A 23,260-nucleotide genomic window follows, 5' to 3' on the forward strand; every position below is an offset into this window, starting at 1 on the left:
CCTTGCCCCGTCCATAGCATTTATTGGATGGCGGTGATGTCAGCCTTTGTCTTCCCGAGGACATCAACCAGCCGGGCAGAGCACATTCCCCATTAAGGGTCCGGATATTCCAGGTGCATACCCTCAAATTATAGTCCTTTATACGTTTGCCGTGGTCGTCATCAAAAAAAGGGGGTCTCATCCGTGGCTGTTTGTTCTTTTTCATTAGGCGGGGTTTTAACGTGGCGAGACCCAAACCCAGCGCACGCGAACTTTTACGCTTTCTCATTTTAGCTCGCTGCCAAAGGGGTGTTTGGTTGCTACCCAGAGGATACGTGAATATAAATATCCGGACGTTGTGAGCTGCGAATGGCAGTCAAAAGCTTTCCACTTCTGCGCACGGAACTATCCTCCTCCTTCTAAACACCTTTCCACAAAAGCAGCAATCATTCGAATCGGTTATGAAACATAGGAGAAAATTGTTCCCAATTGATTCATGCTCACAATGAATTTCACAATTATCCGAAATTTTCCAAGTTTCACAAGGAATTTTCCACCTTTACATCATCGAAAATCATCAAATCATGCGATAAAATGCAAAATTTCGTCGAAAAAATTCAAATTTTTCTACTTAGAATTTTCTATTTTTCCATTCGAAAGCCATTCCGAAAGAATTGTACAAAAAATTCCCTACAAAAAATCAATTTCCGATTTCCCGACTTTCTCGGAAGGTTTTCCCAAAATTTTCTTTCGTAAAAACCTTCTCCTGGCAATTACGAACAACTAAAAAAAAAATCCCAAATCAGCCCAACCGTTCTCAATTGATGAATTACTATACATTTTTCACACCATTTTTAACNACCCTCAAATTATAGTCCTTTATACGTTTGCCGTGGTCGTCATCAAAAAAAGGGGGTCTCATCCGTGGCTGTTTGTTCTTTTTCATTAGGCGGGGTTTTAACGTGGCGAGACCCAAACCCAGCGCACGCGAACTTTTACGCTTTCTCATTTTAGCTCGCTGCCAAAGGGGTGTTTGGTTGCTACCCAGAGGATACGTGAATATAAATATCCGGACGTTGTGAGCTGCGAATGGCAGTCAAAAGCTTTCCACTTCTGCGCACGGAACTATCCTCCTCCTTCTAAACACCTTTCCACAAAAGCAGCAATCATTCGAATCGGTTATGAAACATAGGAGAAAATTGTTCCCAATTGATTCATGCTCACAATGAATTTCACAATTATCCGAAATTTTCCAAGTTTCACAAGGAATTTTCCACCTTTACATCATCGAAAATCATCAAATCATGCGATAAAATGCAAAATTTCGTCGAAAAAATTCAAATTTTTCTACTTAGAATTTTCTATTTTTCCATTCGAAAGCCATTCCGAAAGAATTGTACAAAAAATTCCCTACAAAAAATCAATTTCCGATTTCCCGACTTTCTCGGAAGGTTTTCCCAAAATTTTCTTTCGTAAAAACCTTCTCCTGGCAATTACGAACAACTAAAAAAAAAATCCCAAATCAGCCCAACCGTTCTCAATTGATGAATTACTATACATTTTTCACACCATTTTTAACTTTAACCGACTTCCGAAAAAGGAGGAGGTTATCAGTTCGTCGGAATATTTTTTTTGTTTATGTATGTTACCGCATAACTTTGGACCACGTCAACCGATTTCGATAATTCTTTTTTGCATCGGAAAAGTAGTGTCTCAGAGGTGGTCCCATACTAATCTGGTTAAGATCCGATCATGATCATGGATCATGAGATATATATATATACTTTTTTTATATGAGAATTGAAGTCGGTTTTTTTTTGCTAAAAATTACTTGATATATACATTGATATGAGATATCTGGGGAACTACTAGACCGATTAGAAAAGTATTGATGCCAATTCAAAGAGAATTTAAATACCGTTTTACGACGTATATACTATACCCATTTTTAAAACAAATTTTAGGTAAAAGTTAAATGGCGTTTACTTAAAATTTGTTTTAAAAATTGATATAGTATATACGTCGTAAAAAGGTATTTAATATTTGGCCAATTGTTTTTAACGAATTTTCTTCCATATATATAAAATATATTGAGAAACTTTTTTGTATGGAGAAAATGCATCACAGTCAGAAAAAAATGTAAGAAAAGTTGAAAAATTATATGCAACTTGTAATTTAAAAATGAGCATCCAAAAGATTTTTTAGTCAACTTTTGACAACAAATTTGAATTCCTAAGTTAAAAACCTACCGGAAAAGTCCATAAAACCAAAAACCCGATGGTACCCTTACTGTTATACATAGGTGTTACGAATGAGGAAGACAGCTTTTATTACGAGCTTTGTTGGACAGGAGATCCTATTTCTGGATTACTACCGCATGTATCATCATTACTGAAAGAATATATAGCTGAAAAATTGGAAATCTTTTCAAAGCGATAGATACTGCTTTACAATTTTTGTAGTTGTACGCGTTTTAGTGCATAGTGGTTATATACAGTACTTCCGATCATATAAGTAAATTGCCATAGATGTAATTTTAATAAGAGCTATTTTGTGTATAAACTTTTAAAAACTTTTGTATTTAATTTAATAGTCTGTAGAAACTTTTCTGTGGACTTTTTAAATTTAAATAATTAAACTTAAATTATAAATATAGCACTTACGATCATGACATATAAACTGATTTTGCCTTTTCTATTGTAAAATGTATGAATGTTTCTTGAAGGAGATATCGTGTTGACTTTTGTTCCATCAACACGTTCTATAACTCCTGATATTGCGAATTTCGTATACAAATTGTGTGCAATTTGTCGTTGCTCTTCTAAAGTGGGCCAACTTATCCCTTGTGGACAAAGCAATGGCTCCAAAATATTCAGCACTTCTGACAATACCCCACTAAAAGATTGAGTTAGGCCCACTTTCAGGCCTATTCTGCGTTGGTAACAATTTTGTTACCGGTAAATAAGTTCCTGGTAATTTTTAAACCCTTTTCGCTTTCTGCGCACTGGTAAATTTTGTCACCATCTCATAAGCAGGTAAAATAAAGCTCCGTGAAGTATGCAACACCAGAATTTATACAAAACTTCATAGCTGAATTGCTGAATAGATTAAGTTGTTACCAAGGTACTTAGAATTGCGGTTACAAGGGGTGTTATTTTTTGGTAACAAAATTTTCCAGTGTCAAAATTTTCGGTAACAAGCAGAATAGGCCCTTTTATGGTCCTTTCCGACGCCTTTTTGATGTCCTCCCTCTGAAAAAGCGGAAACATGCGCTCAATTTTCAATTAAATGCCGGGTTGTTTAGCCTGTAATCTTGCCGAAAACTAAAAAATAAGAAATTTAAAAAGTATTGAAAAATGCTAAGAACCATTTTTTTTCACTTTGACAGGTCTATTCTGCTTGTAACCGCACATTTTGTAACAAGCTAATTTTGTTACCAACGATTGTCACCACTTCTTGCAACCGCAATTATATTTACCTTGGTAACGTTTTAATTTATTCAGCAATTCAGCTATGGAGTTTTGTTTAAATTCTGGTGTTGCATATTTCACGGGGCAATATTTTGTTACCTGCTCATGAGATGGTAACAAAATTTACCGGTTACAAGAGTGTGGAGAATACGAAAAGGGTTTAAAAATTGACAGTAACTTTACTAACCGGTAACAAAATTTTTGTTACCAACGCAGAATAGGCATGTGAATCACTTGACTCTAACGGGTTAGAATTACCCCTTTATTGCCTCCGGAGCGATTCACGCGTTATCATGCATGAGCGTGAGAAATTTTTACAAATTTATGCGTGAGCATGAGCGACGTGAGTCGAGGTCAAATCACGCAATCACGCATGTAAGTAAATACATTTTAATCAAGCAGTAGCAATTTCCACTCGCATACTAGAATTATTATTTGTACAATTTAAAAAAATCAACGAGTTCTTATCTATTTCAAACGGCATACCAAAATTTGTTTTTAAATATTTGATCAAAACAAATTTAAAGAATTTTCTAATATTTTTTTATATGAGCTAAACTTTTGTAAATAAGTAATATTAAATAAATAAAAGCGAACCTGGTCAAAATGTGTACATAAATACTTTTGAAATAGTTCTCCGTTAAATTTTAATAAAATGCGTTTATGACATTCAAAATTCTTACAATGTTTTTTCGTTATTTTCATTCACCTATAAATTTTTGAATGTAACTGCACGTGAAAAAATAATAATTTTTCAGACTAAGTAAATAAATACAAACCCTGTACCATCAATACTGCAAAAGTAAAAACACACATTGGTTTTATGAGCTTGAGCATACGCGTGCGTGACGTGAGTGAGCGCGACAAAATTTTATTTGTTTGCGAGATTGTGCGTGACATGATTTAAAACTTTCTCACGCGTGCAACTCTAATTCCAATGCACGAATGCAACGATTTAACTGACTTGATATCATTTTGAAAATGAAATGCTAGGACAGCACGTTTCCCACATGAGAAAACGGGCAAAGTTAAAACAGAAACTTGAAAAATGCTAAGACGCATTTATTAGGTGTAGATGTGGGGGAAAGGCTTCCTATTTGTTAAAAATATCAGGTGAAAAATTACTTAAGTGGCTGTCAGAATAGATCCGTTGTGTCTGTGTCGGACCCAAACGAAACTGAAAGTTGAGTAAATTGTGCGTTTTGTATGGATAACGCCCAGACAAGTAAGGCATAATTTGCAGTTTCACTCTAAATTCGCCAAAATCACTTAAGCGGTTATATCGCCATCATGAGAAAAAGCAATAACACCTGCCCATGGGTGTCGGTCCTACGTAACCGAAATGACCCAGACCGATATCTGGCCAAGGACCGTTGTTGTTGTCGAAGCGGCTACAACAACTCCGCTCAGATCGGTTAGTATCTCAGTCGTTTTCGTCAAGTTCAACTAACGGAAGACCCAAGAAGCGTGCAGCCTCTATAGGGTCTGTCCACAGGGACAGAGGCGTCAGTTGTGTTGGGTTTTCCGGGCATACATGGGGCATCTCTCCGCATGCCGGACACTCATTTGGCATATCTGCATCTAATCTTCTCAGGTACGAGTTTAGCCTGCTGCAGTAGCCAGAGCCGAGTTGGGCTATTCTGGTTCGCGTCTCCCGAGGCAGACGAAACTCCGTCTCGTCTATGTCAGGTGGTTGAGTGCCTATAACGGTATTCACAGGTCTGGAGTCTACGTAACTTGAGACTGACTCACTGTGAATGCCGCTCAGGGCTTGTCGATATGCCGACGGGTTTAGAGGTTACTTTATGAACCTCTGGATTTCGTCCGTCAGTTCATATAGATGTCTCCTGACATGCTTTGGCGAGGGCTCCTCTGCAAGCAAGTGTCAGTTCGGATGTCCACGTCTGTGGTTCCCTACTAAGAATTGCTTGCAAAGCATTGTGTTGTGCTTTATGGGGAGCATTTTCGCATCGTCATGCAGATGGTGTTCTGGCGACATCAGCGGCCCTATTCTGTAACTCGAATCGAAAGTTGATTCTATTCGAATGTTATTCGATTCGAATTTGTTTTAGCATTCTGTAAAAGTTTCGGATCGAGTTTCTTGTTTTGCGAAAGTTGTACCACCCTGTGCCAGAATTTTCGAATGTCAAACGTCAAAACACATAGAAGGAAAACAAATAAACAACTAATTTAAATTAAAGAATTGTTATTAATTTTATAAACAAAAAAGTGGATTCCGTTGCATTGTGGATGGACGAAGAAATTAATGAAGAGAGAAATGCAAGAAGGGATATTAGAAATCATTTTAATATTGATGAATTATCGGAAAGAAGGAAAATGCATAAATATGTAATGTAACCGGCTATAAACTTGTTAGTGGTTATATATTTGAAATTTTAGCTTCATAAAAAATTTTCGGCTTTCCAAGGAAGCCTTCAATTATGTGTTGAGAAGCATAGATCACGAATGACATGCACCTATAAGATCTACGGCAGTAACTCCGACAGTAAAACTTGCTGCTACTCTAAAATTTCTTGGGTAAGGGAGCTATGAGCAAAAAAAGGGCAAGACCGTTTTGCAGGATTAGCGCAATCCGCGACTTCTAAATGTACCACGGAAGTGGTCAATGCGATTAAAAAAACTTTATGTCCGAAGCACATCAAATTTGAAATGACCGTGCAAGAAAAACGTGAAGCCAAAAACCATTTTTATTTAAAATTTGGATTACCAGGAATATTAGGTGCTGTTGATGGTACCCATATCCAGATGGTTAAGCCGGTAAAGGATGAACATCTGTTCTTTAACCGAAAGCTAAAGCATAGCATCAATGCAATGGTGGTAAGTGTTTAATACTTACAAGTTTTTGTTCATACCTCTTCATAACATTTTTTATTAGATTTGTGATCACAAGATTCTCATGTATGGAGCTTGTCAAACGAACGACAATATATGAAAGCACAATACCAAAATGGAGACAAGTCATCTTGGATAATTGGTTAGTGACTTAATCCATATGTACTTGTATCACTTAAAGCAATCTTACAATTTATTTTATGGTACATAAGACTACATACAAAAAAGGGGCATTTGCATATGTAAATGCATATGGTGCAAAAATCCTGTTAGCAGCGCAGTACTCTGTAACAAACTCTTATATAATCTGTTTTATATTCCCAAACGTACCAGTTCTTACAAATTTGCATGCATTATCTTCTATTTTCAAGGTGACTCTGGATATCCATTAGAGCCATGGCTCCTCACACCATACCGTAACGCAGAAGAAAATTCTCCAGAAATCTTATATAATAAAAGGTTTACCAAAGCGCGATCAATAATAGAGCGAGTGTTTGGAATTTTAAAAGGTCGCTTTCGTTGCCTACTTGCTGGAAGAGAGCTTCATTATACACCCGAAAAAGTAGTAAAAATTGTAAATGCTTGTTGTGCACTGCATAACATTTGCCTTATATACAATGTAATTGAGATCAATGAAGAAGGCTCAAATTTATCTTTATCGACCAACTCAATATAGAAGAGAACGGATTTTTACGTGTGGCGCAGACAATACGAGACCGAATTAAAAATAGCTTGCGTTCCTAATTTAAATTTCGTAACTTTGTGTAGTAAATTAATATCATTAAAGAATTTTCCACAATAAGTACATTTTCTTTTTTTATTTATTTGAGAATAATAAATAATAATATATGAATATGTTTTTGGTTCTATTACAAACATACATATGTATTTATATATGAAAACAAACATAAAAGTTTGCTTAAGGTATCTAGCAGCTGTTGCTTGAGTCTTAGTTTTGAAATTCTAATTTTGTTTCTCTACATGACGCTTTTTACTTTGTTTTCATGTTTTAATTTTGGGAATTTAAGTTTCTGTTTCCCTATTTCTATTTTCTCTTCCACTGGTTCCATAGATTTCTTATTTGGTTTTGATAATGATTTTAAATTGTAATTTACGTCTTTTAAAATGCGAGTGCAATCTTTGTGGAATTTTGTTTGCCCATCCACTTGCATCTTCAAAAGATTGCTTTTGCTTTGAGTTCGGGACCGCATCGTACTGCAATTGGGTGACGCCTGGGAACAGGAAGGAGGAGTACAAGGTGGCAGTTCTGCACGATCCTGCAAATCAGTTGCATAATTCGGAGTGGTTGGAGCAGTTTCACATTCGTTGCTGTTAGGGGCTTCATTTCTTCCTGCACCGAATTTTTGAGCACCGGCTATTCCATCTACTGCTTCATTTATTTGCAACAACTCCATTACCCTTAACTCCACTGAATTAAGGGAATTAATTTTTGCAGGGCCACCACCAGTTCCCGACATGTGCAACTTATTTTTGCGCACTTTGGCTTTGAGGTGGGTCTTGTAATTCGCCCAAACCTTAAATATGTAAATCAAAAATAATAATAATAGTTAATAATAAGCGAAATTGCATTCATAGTGCCATCGTATGTTTAAAATATACTCTTCTTCATTACATAAATTAAATGCATTTATATTTTTTGTTGTTTTTTAATATATTTCAAATGTAACATTTTCTATAATTTAATTCCTTTTGCTTTATTAAAACTGTACTTCATTGAGCGGTTCATTAGCGTACAGTATTTATCATAACCGTTATACCTTGAAAACGGTACTTTGATAGGTCGTACGACGCGTAACTCGTGTTGCAGCTTTAAGAGTTAACATTACATTAAATTACCTTCTTCCTTGAAGATGCATCCCGCGTAGGTGGTCACTCTCCATTTTACTGTTCCGTCAGCCGTCCCCACAAATTCTTGGAAGTTTGCTTAGGATCAGCGCACTTTATGTAGCCTTTGGCCAAACTTCGATGCGATTCCATAAATTCCACCATAATTCCAAATTGGCTTTGTTTTGTATGCTGGCTTTTGCTGGATGAATCCCTACTGAAAAATATTTTACGTTTATAATGGTTATACTTAATAAAGAATCATTAAAATACTTACATTTTTCAAATAGTATTACAGCTCAAACGCTAACGAGTATTATTTGCGAAGATCGAATGAATTTGACATTCAAATTCGAGTTACATAGTTGCCAGTTTTCGGTTTTCGAATACACGATTCGAAATTAGAATTGCTAATGCGAAAATAGAGTTACCAAGTACAAAAAATCCGAATTGGAGTAAATTTATTTTCGAATCGAGTTATAGAATAGGACCCCAGAAGACATACAGCCGCTGTCCGAAGTGCTGTGTTTTGTGTCGTCTGCAGCTTCCTCCACTACTAGTCCCCGGCGACCACACTGGCGCTGGCGGCTACAACAACAAGAGCAATATCAAATTTAATGGGTCGATTATCGATAGCAATCCAACTTCAGTTGCGTTGCTAGTTGCCAAACCGATATTACAGATGGCAACTGGCAACTTTCAACTGACAACTGCAGTTGCTACAAAGTGTGGATACAGGCGACATATTTGTGGTTGCTGGGAATGTTTCTGGAGCGTATTTAGGAGCGAAAATTTTAAAGGGTGTCATATATTTTACTTTTTAATAATTTGAACGATATTAACATTTTGCAATGCAGTTTGCTTTTACAGAATATGGCGAAAATAACAAAACCATAACTTGAAATTTTAGTTCTCGTGGAGTACGCTCTTTGGCGAAATAAAAGCCAACACTGATTGCATTTACTGATTACCTTTATCAACAGAAGCACCTCTTTTAAAACTACCGACACACCAAGTTTTCCAAATTGAAGTCATTGCTGTGGCACTTCCTTCTGCGAAAAATCGAAGAGTTGCGCAAGCTTTTATGAGCGGAGGTATTGAAGTTGAACGAAGAGGTTCATCTGTTTATTAACCAATTATACTACAGCTCCATTTGGAAGTCCTCAATATGCTTTGAAAATGAACACAAAACGATAATAAAAGAAAAACCTTGAAAGCATTAACTTTTGCATACAGTGCACGCGGTAGCTTTAGAGGATTGGAATTATCCTTTAAATGTGGCCTGATTGAGGCCGCGTTCATGCACTCTTAAAACTCTTTATTTTAATAATTTAATTTTACTCGTACAGCTTGTTTACAGCTGCTTGCTGGTTGTCAAATTTCGATTATCGATAACTCTACAGCAACTGAAGATAGTTGACGATTCGTAATACAAATTTTCTTTCCAAGTTGCGTTGCCGGCTGGCAACCGAACCGTGGTTGCGTTGCTGTCCGCCATCGACCCATAAAACTTGACTTACTTAGTTTATTAAAAACTCGTATTTACATATTGCGAGCCGAATGGACCCCATAAATTATTTTTCCTGCTGAACACAAATTCATTTGAATTTTTAATACATACTTACCCAGAATTTGTCCGCGAATAACCCTATTCGGTTTAATAGAATACTTTGAAATAAAACATACATGCTAAAAGCTTTTCTTCTTTAATATTACAGATCTTGCTCTTTAAAAGTAAGTTAACAAAAGATTTCTTACGTACAATATATACATTTATATCACTGCAATTTACACCGTCAAATAAAATTTTCAACAAAGTTTTATATTCAAAAAATTTAACATAAATGTGCTTCGTCGTATAACACTGGGTATAAGAAAGCCAGAACAGTCAGAAATATTTGAAACAGTATGTACAGAAATATTACCGTTTTTTCTTAAATGTTTTATTAAGTTTCCGCCGTTTTAAAATCATTTCATAAAGTGCTTCTAAGCCCTCTTGCAGACCTTCTCCAGTAATGGCACAGGCTGGTTGGATATACCATCCTTTGAATTGATGTAATGCTGCAGAATAACTGGTGGTTTTGGTTGCCTTTTTTTGTAGAAACAGCGTATTGGAAGCTGTAGCCGTAGGTGTTGTCACCACGGATGATGGTGAAGATTCATATGTTAAATTTTTGTCTTGAGTAGTTTTATTGAGCATCGAAGATGTATGTCTCTCGCCCGTGTTGCTAAATTCGTCGTTCAGATAATGCTCCGACTCATTTCCTACTGGATTTGATGTAGCTGCCGCAGTCGAGGACGATGCAGAAAACTGAATTTTTAAATTTCTTGTTAAACCATCTTTAGAGAAACCACTTTCTCCACTATATCCAAAGCTTTTACTGTGCTGTGACGTTGGCGTCATACTTCTACTGAAGGTATTAATAGTGCTTGTACTGCTGCTGCTGCAGCCCACAATATTCCCTGTTGACGATGAGCTAGCACATATACTTTGTAAATGTACCGCTGGGTATAAAAGTTCATGTAGACCTAATAATTTTTCTAATTCCTTAGGGTTACGAGCACCAGGTAAATCTTGCTTGTTTGCCAGTATTAGAACAGGAACACCCTAAAAACACAATGTCTTAACTTTTATTGTAGAGAAATAACTTCGTTTCTTACCTGATTGTCGGGGCATTTGGCTGTTCGCATAAGTTCCATTTTAGCTTCCTCCATTCGCTCTACATCCACCGAATCAACCACGAACAGAATGCCATCGGTGCATCTAAAATTTGAAAAAGTTAGAGAATTAGATAAACTCATTGGCCGAAAAGCGATATTATAGTCTGTGGTTTTGATTATGTCGTGGTTTTGGTTATGCCGTGGGTCCATTTTTGGCAGGTTCATTTCTCCTTATGCAACGAATATATATTCTGAGTTTGAAGCATATCGGACAATAAATGAGATTTTTTAGCATAGCTCGACCCCTGCACCATGTTTTTCATGGCAGAACTATACTCGGAGGTTTGCCATTGCCTGCCGAGCGGAGACCGCTGTTAAAAAAAAACTTTTTTCTATATTTTTTATGATGTTGTTTTGACCAGGGCTTGAACCCAAGCCCTGCGGAGTGGTAGCATGCACTGCTAACCACTACACTACAGCGGCTGCAGCAGTTTATAAAGGAATAAAATCGAAACAAACAAATTTAAATTTTAGGGTGCGTTCACACAGAAAGCCGAGCGGCGCACTATAGGCAAAACACGAGTTTTTTTTCAAAATCGTAGATCTTCGCTTAGAAAAGAGATAATGGAATGAAAATTTTTTTATCGTGATAAATATAAAGATAAATGATCATATAATATAGGAAAACTATAGAGAACAACAATAACTTAACCCTCAAAATACCATTCAAAATGTCACTTTTTTTTTTGAAATTTTGGATTTTGGCTCCCATTCCACTAGAAACCACTATATTTAATACACCATTAGCATTGTTTCTGAAAGATTTCTCTTTATTTTATCTTAAGACTCGATTTATGGGACATTGGTTGCTGTACCCGAGTGGCCAGATTGGAAAAGAAAAGCTTCCTTTAAACTCTAATAACTCGTAAACTATCAGCTTTCACAAAAAAATTTATATAAGAAAAATGGTTATACTGGTCGAGATATCTTTACGAAAGTGCAGCATTTAGCCCTTTAATGTAGAGTCTGTCATATATGAAACGCCTTTTAACCCTTTCAGGGTAGAGGCAAAATGGTCGTTTTTAGGTCCCGAAAATTTTCGGGATTTGTAATTTACACTGGTGGCAATAATAGAAACGCTTTATGTTGACCAGTTTTGGCAACATTTCTTTTGTTTATTTAATATTAAAATTTTTTTATAAATGTGTAGCTCAATATACTTATAATACCTTGCGACAAGCAATTTTGCGCACAAAAAGAAATCAATATATTCGCCAAATATTGTAAAATTGCGTTCTTAATTTTTTCTTTCTGACGACAGAATTTTTTAAAAGAACTTTGAAATTTGAAAGATATTAGTAATTCAAAAAATGATTTAAAAATTTAAGTGCAATATACTTAAAAAAACAGTATGGGTATCAAATGAAAGAGATGACTATGTAGAGTTAAAGCATTAAATTTTTGGTGCATAAGGGACGGGTAGGTATTGAAAATATCCTTTTATAATTTTATCCTTGAATATCCTTGAAATTTTGCAATTCTTATTTTTGAAAAAATTATATGTTAAGGACCAACTTTATTAGCTTAAAACTAATAAAATAGATTAAAGGGGCATTTTCAATTCCTATTGTGAACCAAAAAAAATTATTTCTTTTGGTACCCATATTTTTGTTTTACATTGCACTGNGAATATGCCGCATGAATTTTGCTGAATTCGGTGAAGCCGTTCTCAAGTTATATGGTCACACCAAAAACGTTCACTTATTTTTATATTGTTAGTTAGTATGGGTGGTGTCACGCCCCCTTTTCCGAATTCGGGCAAACTTCGCATAAACCATCTGCATGATAGATCGAATATGTCACATAAATTTGGTTGAATTCGGTCAAGCCGTTCTGAAGTTATGCGGTCACACCAAAAACGTGCACTTATTTTTATATATAAGATGAGGTAGACTTTTATAAAAAAAATGTAAATTTTGAATAAACANCCATCTGCATGATAGATCGAATATGTCACATAAATTTGGTTGAATTCGGTCAAGCCGTTCTGNATATAGACAAATGTATACATAAATGCTCAGAATGAATAGAGAAGTCGATTCGGCCATGTCTGGCTGTCCGTCCGTCTGTCCGTCCGTCCGCGTACACGATAACTCGAGCAAAAATTGAGATATCTCAACTAAATTTGGTATGTAGGTTTCCGTTAATCGAGGTTGGTATTGAAAATGGGCGGAATCGGACAGTAATCACGCCCACTTCCCATATAAAGGTAATTTCCATAAATACGAAAACTGCGATATTTTAGTGACTACTGAAGATAATTCACTCAAAATTGATATTTACAATAACTTTCAGACGAAAAATAAGAATATTATAAATTTTTGGAAAATGGGCGTAGCCACGCCCACTTATGGTAACATGTGTATATCTTGGTAACCGCTGCACCAATTTCTTCCAAACTCGGGTATAAAAATCATGACGTCAGAGAAATGCCCATTTATATGCAGTTAATTATATGTAATACTAGCGGTACCCCGTGTGCTTCTCTACACCAAATATTGAAAAATGAGTGAAAAATCCTGGAATTTTTCTATATGAAAATTTATCATATGTTTTATTTTAAAATTTTTGATTCTTTATTTTAAATCTTAATCCAACACATTTGGACATACAACATTTTTTGTTTTTCCATCTTCGGTATGAATAAATAAACTATTTGGAATGCCAACTCTTGAACAGGCCACGTATAGCTACCAATTCCAGTAATCTACCACAAATATTTCAAGAGATATACCAGATGAAAATTTTTGTTAGTATGGGTGGTGCCACGCCCCCTTTTCCGAATTCGGGGAAACTTAACACAAACCATCTGCATAATAGCCCGACTATGCCGTATAAATTTGGTTGAAATCTTGCACTTATTTTTTGTATATAAGATGTGAGATGCCACGCCCCCTTTTCCAATACCGCCCATTTTTCTCCATGAGTATGTAATNCGAGCAAAAATTGAGATATCTCAACTAAATTTGGTATGTAGGTTTCCGTTAATCGAGGTTGGTATTGAAAATGGGCGGAATCGGACAGTAATNAACTGGCTGAATTAAGGCGGTTCTTTTATTTCTGCCACTAGTATTATGAACTTCTTTCAACCAGAAAATAAATTTGTTCACTTAATTNCACCAAATATTGAAAAATGAGTGAAAAATCCTGGAATTTTTCTATATGAAAATTTATCATATGTTTTATTTTNGAATTCACATAAACCATCTGCATGATAGCCTTAATATGCCGTATAAATTTGGTTGAATTCGGTGAAGCCGTTCTCAAGTTATAAGCTCACACCAAAAGGGTGTACTTATTTTTATACATAAGATACATATGCCACGCCCCCTTTTCCAAATTTAGGCAAGCTCCACATAAAATATCTGCATGATGGCCCGAATATGCCNTGCACCAATTTCTTCCAAACTCGGGTATAAAAATCATGACGTCAGAGAAATGCCCATTTATATGCAGTTAATTATATGTAATACTAGCGGTACCCCNTTTAATTACTGTCTTTCGTTTTGTTACTTATGAAATAATTTTCACTTTGAGTAAAAACNAAATTTGGTTGAATTCGGTGAAGCCGTTCTCAAGTTATAAGCTCACACCAAAAGGGTGTACTTATTTTTATACATAAGATACATATGCCACGCCCCCTTTTCCAAATTTAGGCAAGCTCCACATAAAATATCTGCATGATGGCCCGAATATGCCATATAAATTTTGTTGAATTCGGTGAAGCCGTTCTCAAGTTATAAGCTAACTAACTAATTTTTATATATAAAATAGACGCGCCACGCCCCATTTTCCGAATTCAAGCAAACTTCACATAAACCATCTGCATGATAGCCCGAATATGCCGCATGAATTTTGCTGAATTCGGTGAAGCCGTTCTCAAGTTATATGGTCACACCAAAAACGTTCACTTATTTTTATATTGTTAGTTAGTATGGGTGGTGTCACGCCCCCTTTTCCGAATTCGGGCAAACTTCGCATAAACCATCTGCATGATAGATCGAATATGTCACATAAATTTGGTTGAATTCGGTCAAGCCGTTCTGAAGTTATGCGGTCACACCAAAAACGTGCACTTATTTTTATATATAAGATGAGGTAGACTTTTATAAAAAAAATGTAAATTTTGAATAAACAAAAGGAATATAGACAAAACTGGCTGAATTAAGGCGGTTCTTTTATTTCTGCCACTAGTATTATGAACTTCTTTCAACCAGAAAATAAATTTGTTCACTTAATTTTTTTTTTGCATCGAGTTTTTTTCGACATACCTTAAATTACTTTATCAGATATGTACACGCTAAAATCTTATTAAATGCATACAAATTTAATTACTGTCTTTCGTTTTGTTACTTATGAAATAATTTTCACTTTGAGTAAAAACGTACGTTCCAAACCCATTTACTTATTAATTATTATATGGTAGGAGAGCTTCTCACCATATTGATGCAATTTTTTCACGTTAAGTTGTTGAAAATTGATAAATACCTAAATCCCGGGACTGATCCCGGGATTGAACAAACGACATCCCGAAAATCCCGGGATCGTAATAAACGAAAAAATTAACATCCCTAATACATACATATGTATATCTTGTTTGCAGAAGCGTCATGAAGCTAAAAAATTAAATAGAAAATCCAAAATCAAAAACTGCTTTGCCCTCAGCTCCAAAACGCTTCGAAAACGTTTGCTGTATGAACACTTTCATATAGCTACAGCAATTTGAAAACCTCACTCCGCTCGGAACGGCTTCGCTCGGCTCGGCTATGCTTTCTGTGTGAAAGTACCCTTAGATTTTAGCTGGATTTATTTTACTCAAAGTTACTAGAATTTTATTCGAGTTTTTATTTAATAAAGGAATTAAAAAAATATTTCTCCAAGGCGTGGTTCTGGTAGTAAAGTAAGTTAGCCTACTTAAGTTGAGTTGGAGAAACCAGCACATAGAGTTAGATACTCTTTTTAGCGAATTCTTAGTCTTTCAAAGTTTTTGCCTAGTTTAAAAAATTAATTTAAGCCATGAGGAATTATAGATGAAGTCCGTAAATATTGGCACTTTTCCACAGTTTGAAAAATATGTAATTTTGTTTTTTTTTTTTTTATATAGTGTGCTTCCTGGCGCAAAGAGAAAAACCGTCTTCTAATTAAAATTTTTTTAAGAGAACTTCATATTTAAAGTAATTTTAAAATGAAATGTATAGAACTCTTTGAGAATTTAAACACTGAAGATGGAAATGATCTCATAATGAGCTATTCAAAAATGTCATATATATCTGTGTTCGTATGGAAAAGTAGCTTATGTCGAAAGGCTGGCTTTATTATAAATCGGCATTCGCAGCATACGATTGCGAATGACTCACTGGCGGTGAGCCGTTGAGAACTTTTGGCAAATAAACGTGCAAGAAATAGCTCCGATACTAGCAAGTCAATATTCTTATTAAGTCTCATCAAAAAAATATTTGCCGTTTAAAAAATAAAGGGAATGCCGCATTATACTAAAGCCAGCCCTTCGACATAAGCTACTTTTCCATACGATCTGCAATAAGGACATGAGTTTTCGATGGTTTTATCTATTAAGTTCTGGTGTGTAAGTCTTGTGTGTCCGAGTGGCCATCGTATGTATTTTGTCAGATCGAGTCGTGTTAAAGACGGATGTAGATTAATGTTTAGGAAATGTGTCAAGTTAGTTTTGTTCGCCGACTCCGAACGGCGATTGTATTTTTATGAGAAGCTGTTTTTCATGGCAGAAATACACTCGGAGGTTTGCCATTGCTGCCAAGGGGCGACCGCTGTCAAGAAAAAACATTATTTCTACATTTTTTTGCGATGTTGCTTTGACCAGGGCTTGAACTAGGGCTGATGATACCCGGGTACCCGGGTACCCGATTACCCGGGTATTACCCGGGGCTTTTATTACCCGGGTATTACCCGGGGCTTTTATTACCCGGGTAGTCGGGTATTACCCGATTTGCCCGGGTACCCGGGTAATATACATATGTTGGTGCCGGTTAAACGAAAAACACCCGGGTAATGCGACATAAAGCTTCTTGTATAATCTTTTTGGTGAGGATAAATATTTTTTCAGTGAGAAAATTTTTTTTTATAATTATTTTTTTATGTCTAGAGTGTACGCGACTATGTACACCTAACCGCTTGCCTGAGTAGACGGAGACAAGAAAAGTAAATTAAAACATTAGTTTCTGTACTTAAATTCAAACTTCTAATTTTTGTAAATGCATATACATACATGCATGTGTACATATGTATGTATGTATGTATATTTTAAAGAATATTAAATATTAATATTTTAAAACAGGGACTGAGAACGAAATGTATGATCGAAACTAAATGCCATTGTCGTAGTTTTGTTCCCAAGAACGCGTCAAAACCAAAACCAAAATGAGAACAAAACTGACGAGAACGTTCTCATTGGGAATTATATAAGAACTAAACCCTGTGGTAGGCCACTTCTGGTACAAAAAGTAAGGTAACAAAGCCTTATGCTATTCATTCACCTAAAGATTTTGTACTTTTATTGTATCAGCTTGTTCAAATTATAGTTTCTTTTCTCATAATATTTAAAGCTTTTAAAATCACAATTATTTAATGAAGTTTCCTTAATACGAGAAGTAGGTTGATGAACGTATTGTTGTGAAATAATTGTGGAAGAAATTTTAAAATTTTTTTCATTCCAACACAAAAATTGCCTCAACTGTCGGTCATCGTTTAGATTCGCAGGTGGGTGTGTCTCAATAATTTTATTTGTTACCGATCCGATATCTGTACGTGCATTACCAACTTCGTAAATATTAATATTTTAGACATGCCTAAAACAAGCTGGGTTTGGAAGTACGCTTGTGTGATGAATGACGGATTTGTCAAGTGCAATGTATGTGTTGTATATTATAATATTTCCCCATATGGTACGGAAGATTCTTATAGATTTTCCCTATGTACGTTCGTTTGCGTTATATGATCGTAAATGCGTTTAATTTTCACCTCTCCACATTTTTTCGGGTGCCCGGGTACCCGGGTAATTACCATACTGCCCGGGTACCCGGTCTACCCGGGTCTACCCGGGTTATAAAATACCCGGGTACCCGGGCTACCCGGGTAATTCAATACTCGGGTAGGGCTTCACCCGCTACCCGGGTACCCGGGTAGCTCATTACCCGGGTGAAATCATCAGCCCTAGCTTGAACCCAGGCGCTGCGGAGTAGAAGCGCGAGTTACAGCACCTACTTCAACGGCAACACAACAAGCATCAACCGCCTAGAGTAAGCAGTCAGCCGGCCGCCAGCCCGGAACTGCTTACACCAGCAATAATACATAATTGGGTCATAAATATATTCTTACCAATAAGCATTCTATTTTATAAGGCGGGGACGGATTTTATGGAAATTGCCTTTTTCTGCTAAAGAGATAGAGTATATTCGAATAAATATGTCCACGATCTAGCTTATCCCTTATTCCTGATAATATGAAAGTTTTAAACGTTCCACATCCAGAAAAAGGTTTAGTTATAATTACCAAGATTTGGTTATAGTGACCAAGTGGCATAGTTGGATATGGCGAAATAAATATCTAGTTCACGAAAGTCTGCAATTTACTTGAGACTTCTAGTTGGGACAAATGTATATTTGTTAATAATTACAAAACGACTACCTTGATTGGACAATATTGTTAGTTGAATAAAATCATTGTCGAGCAAATATAAATAATGCTTTGGTTGATAAAAGTTTTCAATTAATTTTGTGAACTTGCTGTAGACGTGAATCACCTAACTGAAAAAGTTTCAGTTTGACACAAATAAAAATTTACTCGATGGTTGTTGTGTTTACTTTCTTCTTTTATTTGGATATACTAAGGGTAAAAAATACATACACATTTACATAAATAGTTACTAGTGTAAATAATACATATGTATATGGTGGTAAGAATTTCCTAAAAAGAAACGATGAAACAGGAATATTCGTGCGAAAACCCAGGTCAATATCTGCTGGATTAAGTATAATGCTTTGCTTTTTCCTTGGCTAAATAGATACTTTCAAATTATAATTCTCATGAACTATGTGTCCACTTGAGAAACCCCGGTTGGCATCTAACTTTATAATTTTAAATAACAATGCGCACACCGAAACAACTCGCGGCGATGGCAAAACTGAAACTGAGACAAACAAGCCTGGGCATGTCATAGCCAGTGTTGCCACAACATTTTTTTATTTTTTACCAAAATCACCGGAAAAAGTTACCAAATTTAACAAAAAATTACCAAACTTATTTTATGTGCAGAACTGTAAAAACATACATATCGAGCTCTAACCGCCAAAACAACGAAAGCGACATTTTTTAAAAATCTTCCTTTTGATGCAGAAATATTCTTAGAGCATCTAGATGCATTTCTGCATCAAAAAGAAACTTTTGAAAAAAATGTCGCTACGTTATTTTGGCAGTTAGGGGTCAATATGTCTGTACATATGTATATCCGAAGATACCAAGCGTTTCAGGCCTTCACTGCTCCATTAACCTAAAATTTTTACGAAAGTTTGTTGAATTTTTTTTAATATTTGATTAAAAGTTTGAAGTTTGAATTTGTTTGAGTTCTGTTAAAGAAAGAATAATAAGCCGGGTACACCGGAAAATTGATGGTAATAGAAACGCTGACGAACTGACAGGGAAAGGTAGGACCACCCAAAACCTTCCAGGAAAGGACACGGTGGATATACTTAGCAATAGCCACTTTCAAGCAGTTTGTTAAAGAACACACCATTTTAGTAGCCAAGGAACCCTAGAACAACTTTCGCCTTGCGAAACTTTCAGGATTACCTGGTATTGCTATAAAAGAAACGCTTACGGTCCACTTTCTAATGTGGAGTCAGAACCAATATTGACCTATTTGACATATAAGACCGAATGGAAAAAATTACCAAATTGAAAAATAAATTACCAAATTACCAAACTTGACAAATAAAGAAAAAATTACCAATTTTGGTCAAAAATTACCAAAGCGGCAACGCTGGTCATAGCACACACTTTTCTTTCTCTACCTATCGCAGTGATCGACATAATGGTCGGCATACTAGCACATTCAAACGATTCAATAAGTGGGACTGTGTGCATACGCTCAGAGAGCGCTCATCATTATTTAGGGGTGGCTCACAAGCATGAATATGTTCCGCTTTCAAACCAAATCGTGGTTGCCTCAACTAAGATTTGGTAACTATGACTAAACCATGTGTTGAAAGAAAGCTTATCTGTATTAGCAGAGCTTAATGACATCCTTTTATGAACCATACGTTAAGTTGAATGGAATTTGTAGAAATATGCTTCAAAACAATATTTATTAGTATTTACCAAACCCTTCAACTAAATTAACGATTTGGTACAACCTAGATGAATATTAGAAGCTTTAGTATATTTAGTTATAATTACCAACCCATGGTAATAGTTCCCAATCCTTGGTCACAGTTCCCAAATATTGTCAAAATTCGGGAACTAAATATCTTTAGTTGTCGAAATTAATCCTTTTTTCAGTGCATATATAAATTGGGCACCACTTGTATCATCTCCCGTCGAGCGCACGTTTAGTACATTTAAGGCTTTTCTTCGCGAAACTGGAATGAAACTGCTGCCAGAAAACTTCAAAATACACCTTGTGGTTCAATGTTACTACAAATATAGAAACTAAAGTTTTGTGAGCTAAAAACTCGAAAGGATAGTCAAAGATTCAAAGTACAAATTTGTCATATATTCGTATGTAGTTCATAGTTTTTCTTTTTTTTTTCTCTTTTTACTTGTAAAGTAAACATTTCTAAAATAAATGTATGTTTTGATATTTTTCAGTTTTTGTCTTTTTTAGTGCCTTCTTCTGCCTTTTTGCGATTTCTAGTGCCTTTCTTGCCTATTTCGCCATTTTATTTTGCCTTTTCTAGCCTATTTCGTAATTTTATTAAGCCTTTTTTATAGGTTTTTAGGTCCTAAAAATCCGTACCGTGGTAATAGGATATAAGTATAGAATAATCATTTTATATAATTTTAGAATAAGCACTTTTATAATTATAAATACCACCAACTTCCAATAAAGAACGGATTTGATAGTTTAAAACGAACCAGTGAGTATTTTAGTTGGTGTACAGCTCCAGTTGAGGACTAGTGATTTTTATATTTTTATTGTATGTTCTAACAAACAAATTTTTGTAAAACGAAAAAAAGCCAACAAAGAGAGCAAATATTGTAATATTAAAAAAATATATATATATATTAGAGTTGTTCAAAAAATTTTTTTTTGAAATTCATAAACGCTACATCAAATTATTCTTATTGGTGATAAGAAAAAAGAGGTGTTTTTTTTTTTTTGAACGAAGTTTTCTTAGAGGTCGCGCTGTTCGGCTTTTTAAAAAAACGCTGATGTTCTAAATTTTTTTATTTTCTTGACATGTTAAAATGCAGCTAAAAATGTGGTTTTTACATATAATTACTCTGGTATTACACCGTGCGACAAAACTCAAAAATGCTAATTAGGAATCTGAAGTCAGTGTTTCAAAATTCAAAATGACGGATGCAAAATGGCGATCAATTTTTTTCTTTTAAATGGTTGGATTTTTTCGAAAACCGGCACCCGAGAGATCTGGGGTCGCCGATTACTAATCTGAAGTTAATTTTTTTTTAATTCAAAATGGCGGATCCAATATGGCGATCAAATTAAAAAAAAATACTAAAATTAAAACGTTGATACTGAACGTTTTAAACATTGTCAAGGGTCGAAACTCGTTTCCAGTGAGTTTCTGGGGTTGCTGATTCCGAATCTGATGTCAGATTTTCACAATTCAAAACGGCGGCTAAGAGTATCAAACAAACCCAATCATTTTTTTTTAAGTTCGTCGCCATTTTGAATTTTGAGAATCTGACATCAGATTCGTAATCAACTACCGCAGAAACTCACTGGGAACGAGTTGCAACCCTTGGCAAAGTTTAAAACGTTCAGTTTCAACATTTTAATTTTAGTATTTTTTTTTAATTTGATCGCCATATTGGATCCTCCATTTTGAATTTAAAAAAATTTTTACTTCAGATTCGCAATCGCCGACCCCAACAACTCTCGAGTACCGGGTTTCCAACAAATCCAGTAATTTTTTTTTAATGGATCGAAATTTTGGATCCGCCATTTTGAATTTTGAAAAAACCCAGAAACCCCCTGGTAACAAGTTCCAACCCATAACAACGGGTAAATCGTTCAGTATCAACGTTTTTATTTTACTAGTGTCTTTTCGAGAGCATATTTTCGGGGACTAGGCACATTCTAACTGTCCGAGACAGGTGTGTAATTAAGGGAATGTTCCCCAATAATACGAGAGTAATTATATGTAAAAACCACATTTTTAGCTGCATTTTAACCCAAATTGACTCCGTGTTGCTATATGGCAACGCAAAATACATCATGTTTAAGAGGGTGTAAAACAAAAATCGCTTACTTCAAAATGCTTATATGTACGTTAACTAATTCCTAAAAGGTGTATCTTTCGAAACGCTTACGCTTCCGTCAGATCCTTGCTGTCTATCGAGTGTAATGCAAGTGTGTTCTTTAAACAAAATTAGAAGTGACAAAAAACCATCAAAATGTCATATATGAAGAAGTAAGCATGCATTTTTATAGAGCATGCATTTTTAAAGCAGCTCCTCCGTAACTGTTGTATCCATTAACATGCCTACTCTGCGTTGGTAACAAAAATTTTGTTACCGGTATATAAAGTTACTGTAAATTTGTAACCCCTTTTCGTATTCTCCACACTCATGTAATCAGTAAATTTTGTTACCATCTTATGAGCAGGTAACAAAATATTGCCCCGTGAAATATGCAACACCAGAATTTCTGCAAAACTTCATAGCTGATTGTTGAATAAATTAAAATGTTACCAAGGTAAATAGAATTGCGGTTGCAAGAAGTGGTAACAATTGTTGGTAACAAAATTAGCTTGTTCCAAAATTTTCGGTTACAAGCAGAATAGAGGAGATAAAATATTGGGATGGTAACTTGTTCATTGGGCTTAATATGTGTTTCCTGTCAGGATATAACTTTTAGAGCGCATAATTCAATACGTGTTGGTACTTAATTAGTAGTAATTGTTTACGTAACCTCGTATATTCCATTATAGTATTTTAATTGTCATTAGTAATCTATAGGTATAAATGTAACTATAAATATATATATTTATCTATGAAAGTATGTATAAAACTCTGATTAGTCTTAGTCTTCTGAATGCGTTTCGCTTTCAGCTATGGTGTTAGTACTATCTGTTAGTATTCTTTTACAGTTGGTCAGTTGGGTGTTTTGGCTTCAGTTACTATATAAACTTTTGAGCTGGGAGTACGCGTACACGTACATTTTGAAGTCTTTA

General features: G+C 35.3%; 1 protein-coding gene across 5 annotated transcripts in view; it reads right to left on the reverse strand.

Moving 5' to 3' along the window:
- Nucleotides 1-9,837: 9,837 nt before the first annotated feature.
- Nucleotides 9,838-23,260, reverse strand: part of Arl4 (ADP ribosylation factor-like 4) — a 142,938-nt gene continuing 129,515 nt past the window's right edge. For 3 of the 5 annotated variants that reach the window (XM_017613693.1, XM_017613694.1, XM_017613691.1), the window contains 2 exons: nt 10,809-10,911; nt 10,069-10,755 (listed from right to left, as the gene is read on the reverse strand). In XM_017613693.1, coding sequence (XP_017469182.1) covers nt 10,069-10,755; nt 10,809-10,911 — 790 coding nt within the window. Of the gene's footprint in view, nt 10,756-10,808; nt 10,912-23,260 lie in introns of all 5 variants that reach the window. The other 2 variants (XM_017613692.1, XM_017613695.1) reach the window with 1 other exon arrangement.

The sequence above is a fragment of the Rhagoletis zephyria genome, unplaced genomic scaffold, assembly GCF_001687245.7.
Source record: "Rhagoletis zephyria isolate East Lansing unplaced genomic scaffold, Rhagoletis_zephyria_1.1 Rzeph_scaffold_00704, whole genome shotgun sequence".
NCBI classification, from domain to species: domain Eukaryota; kingdom Metazoa; phylum Arthropoda; class Insecta; order Diptera; family Tephritidae; genus Rhagoletis; species Rhagoletis zephyria.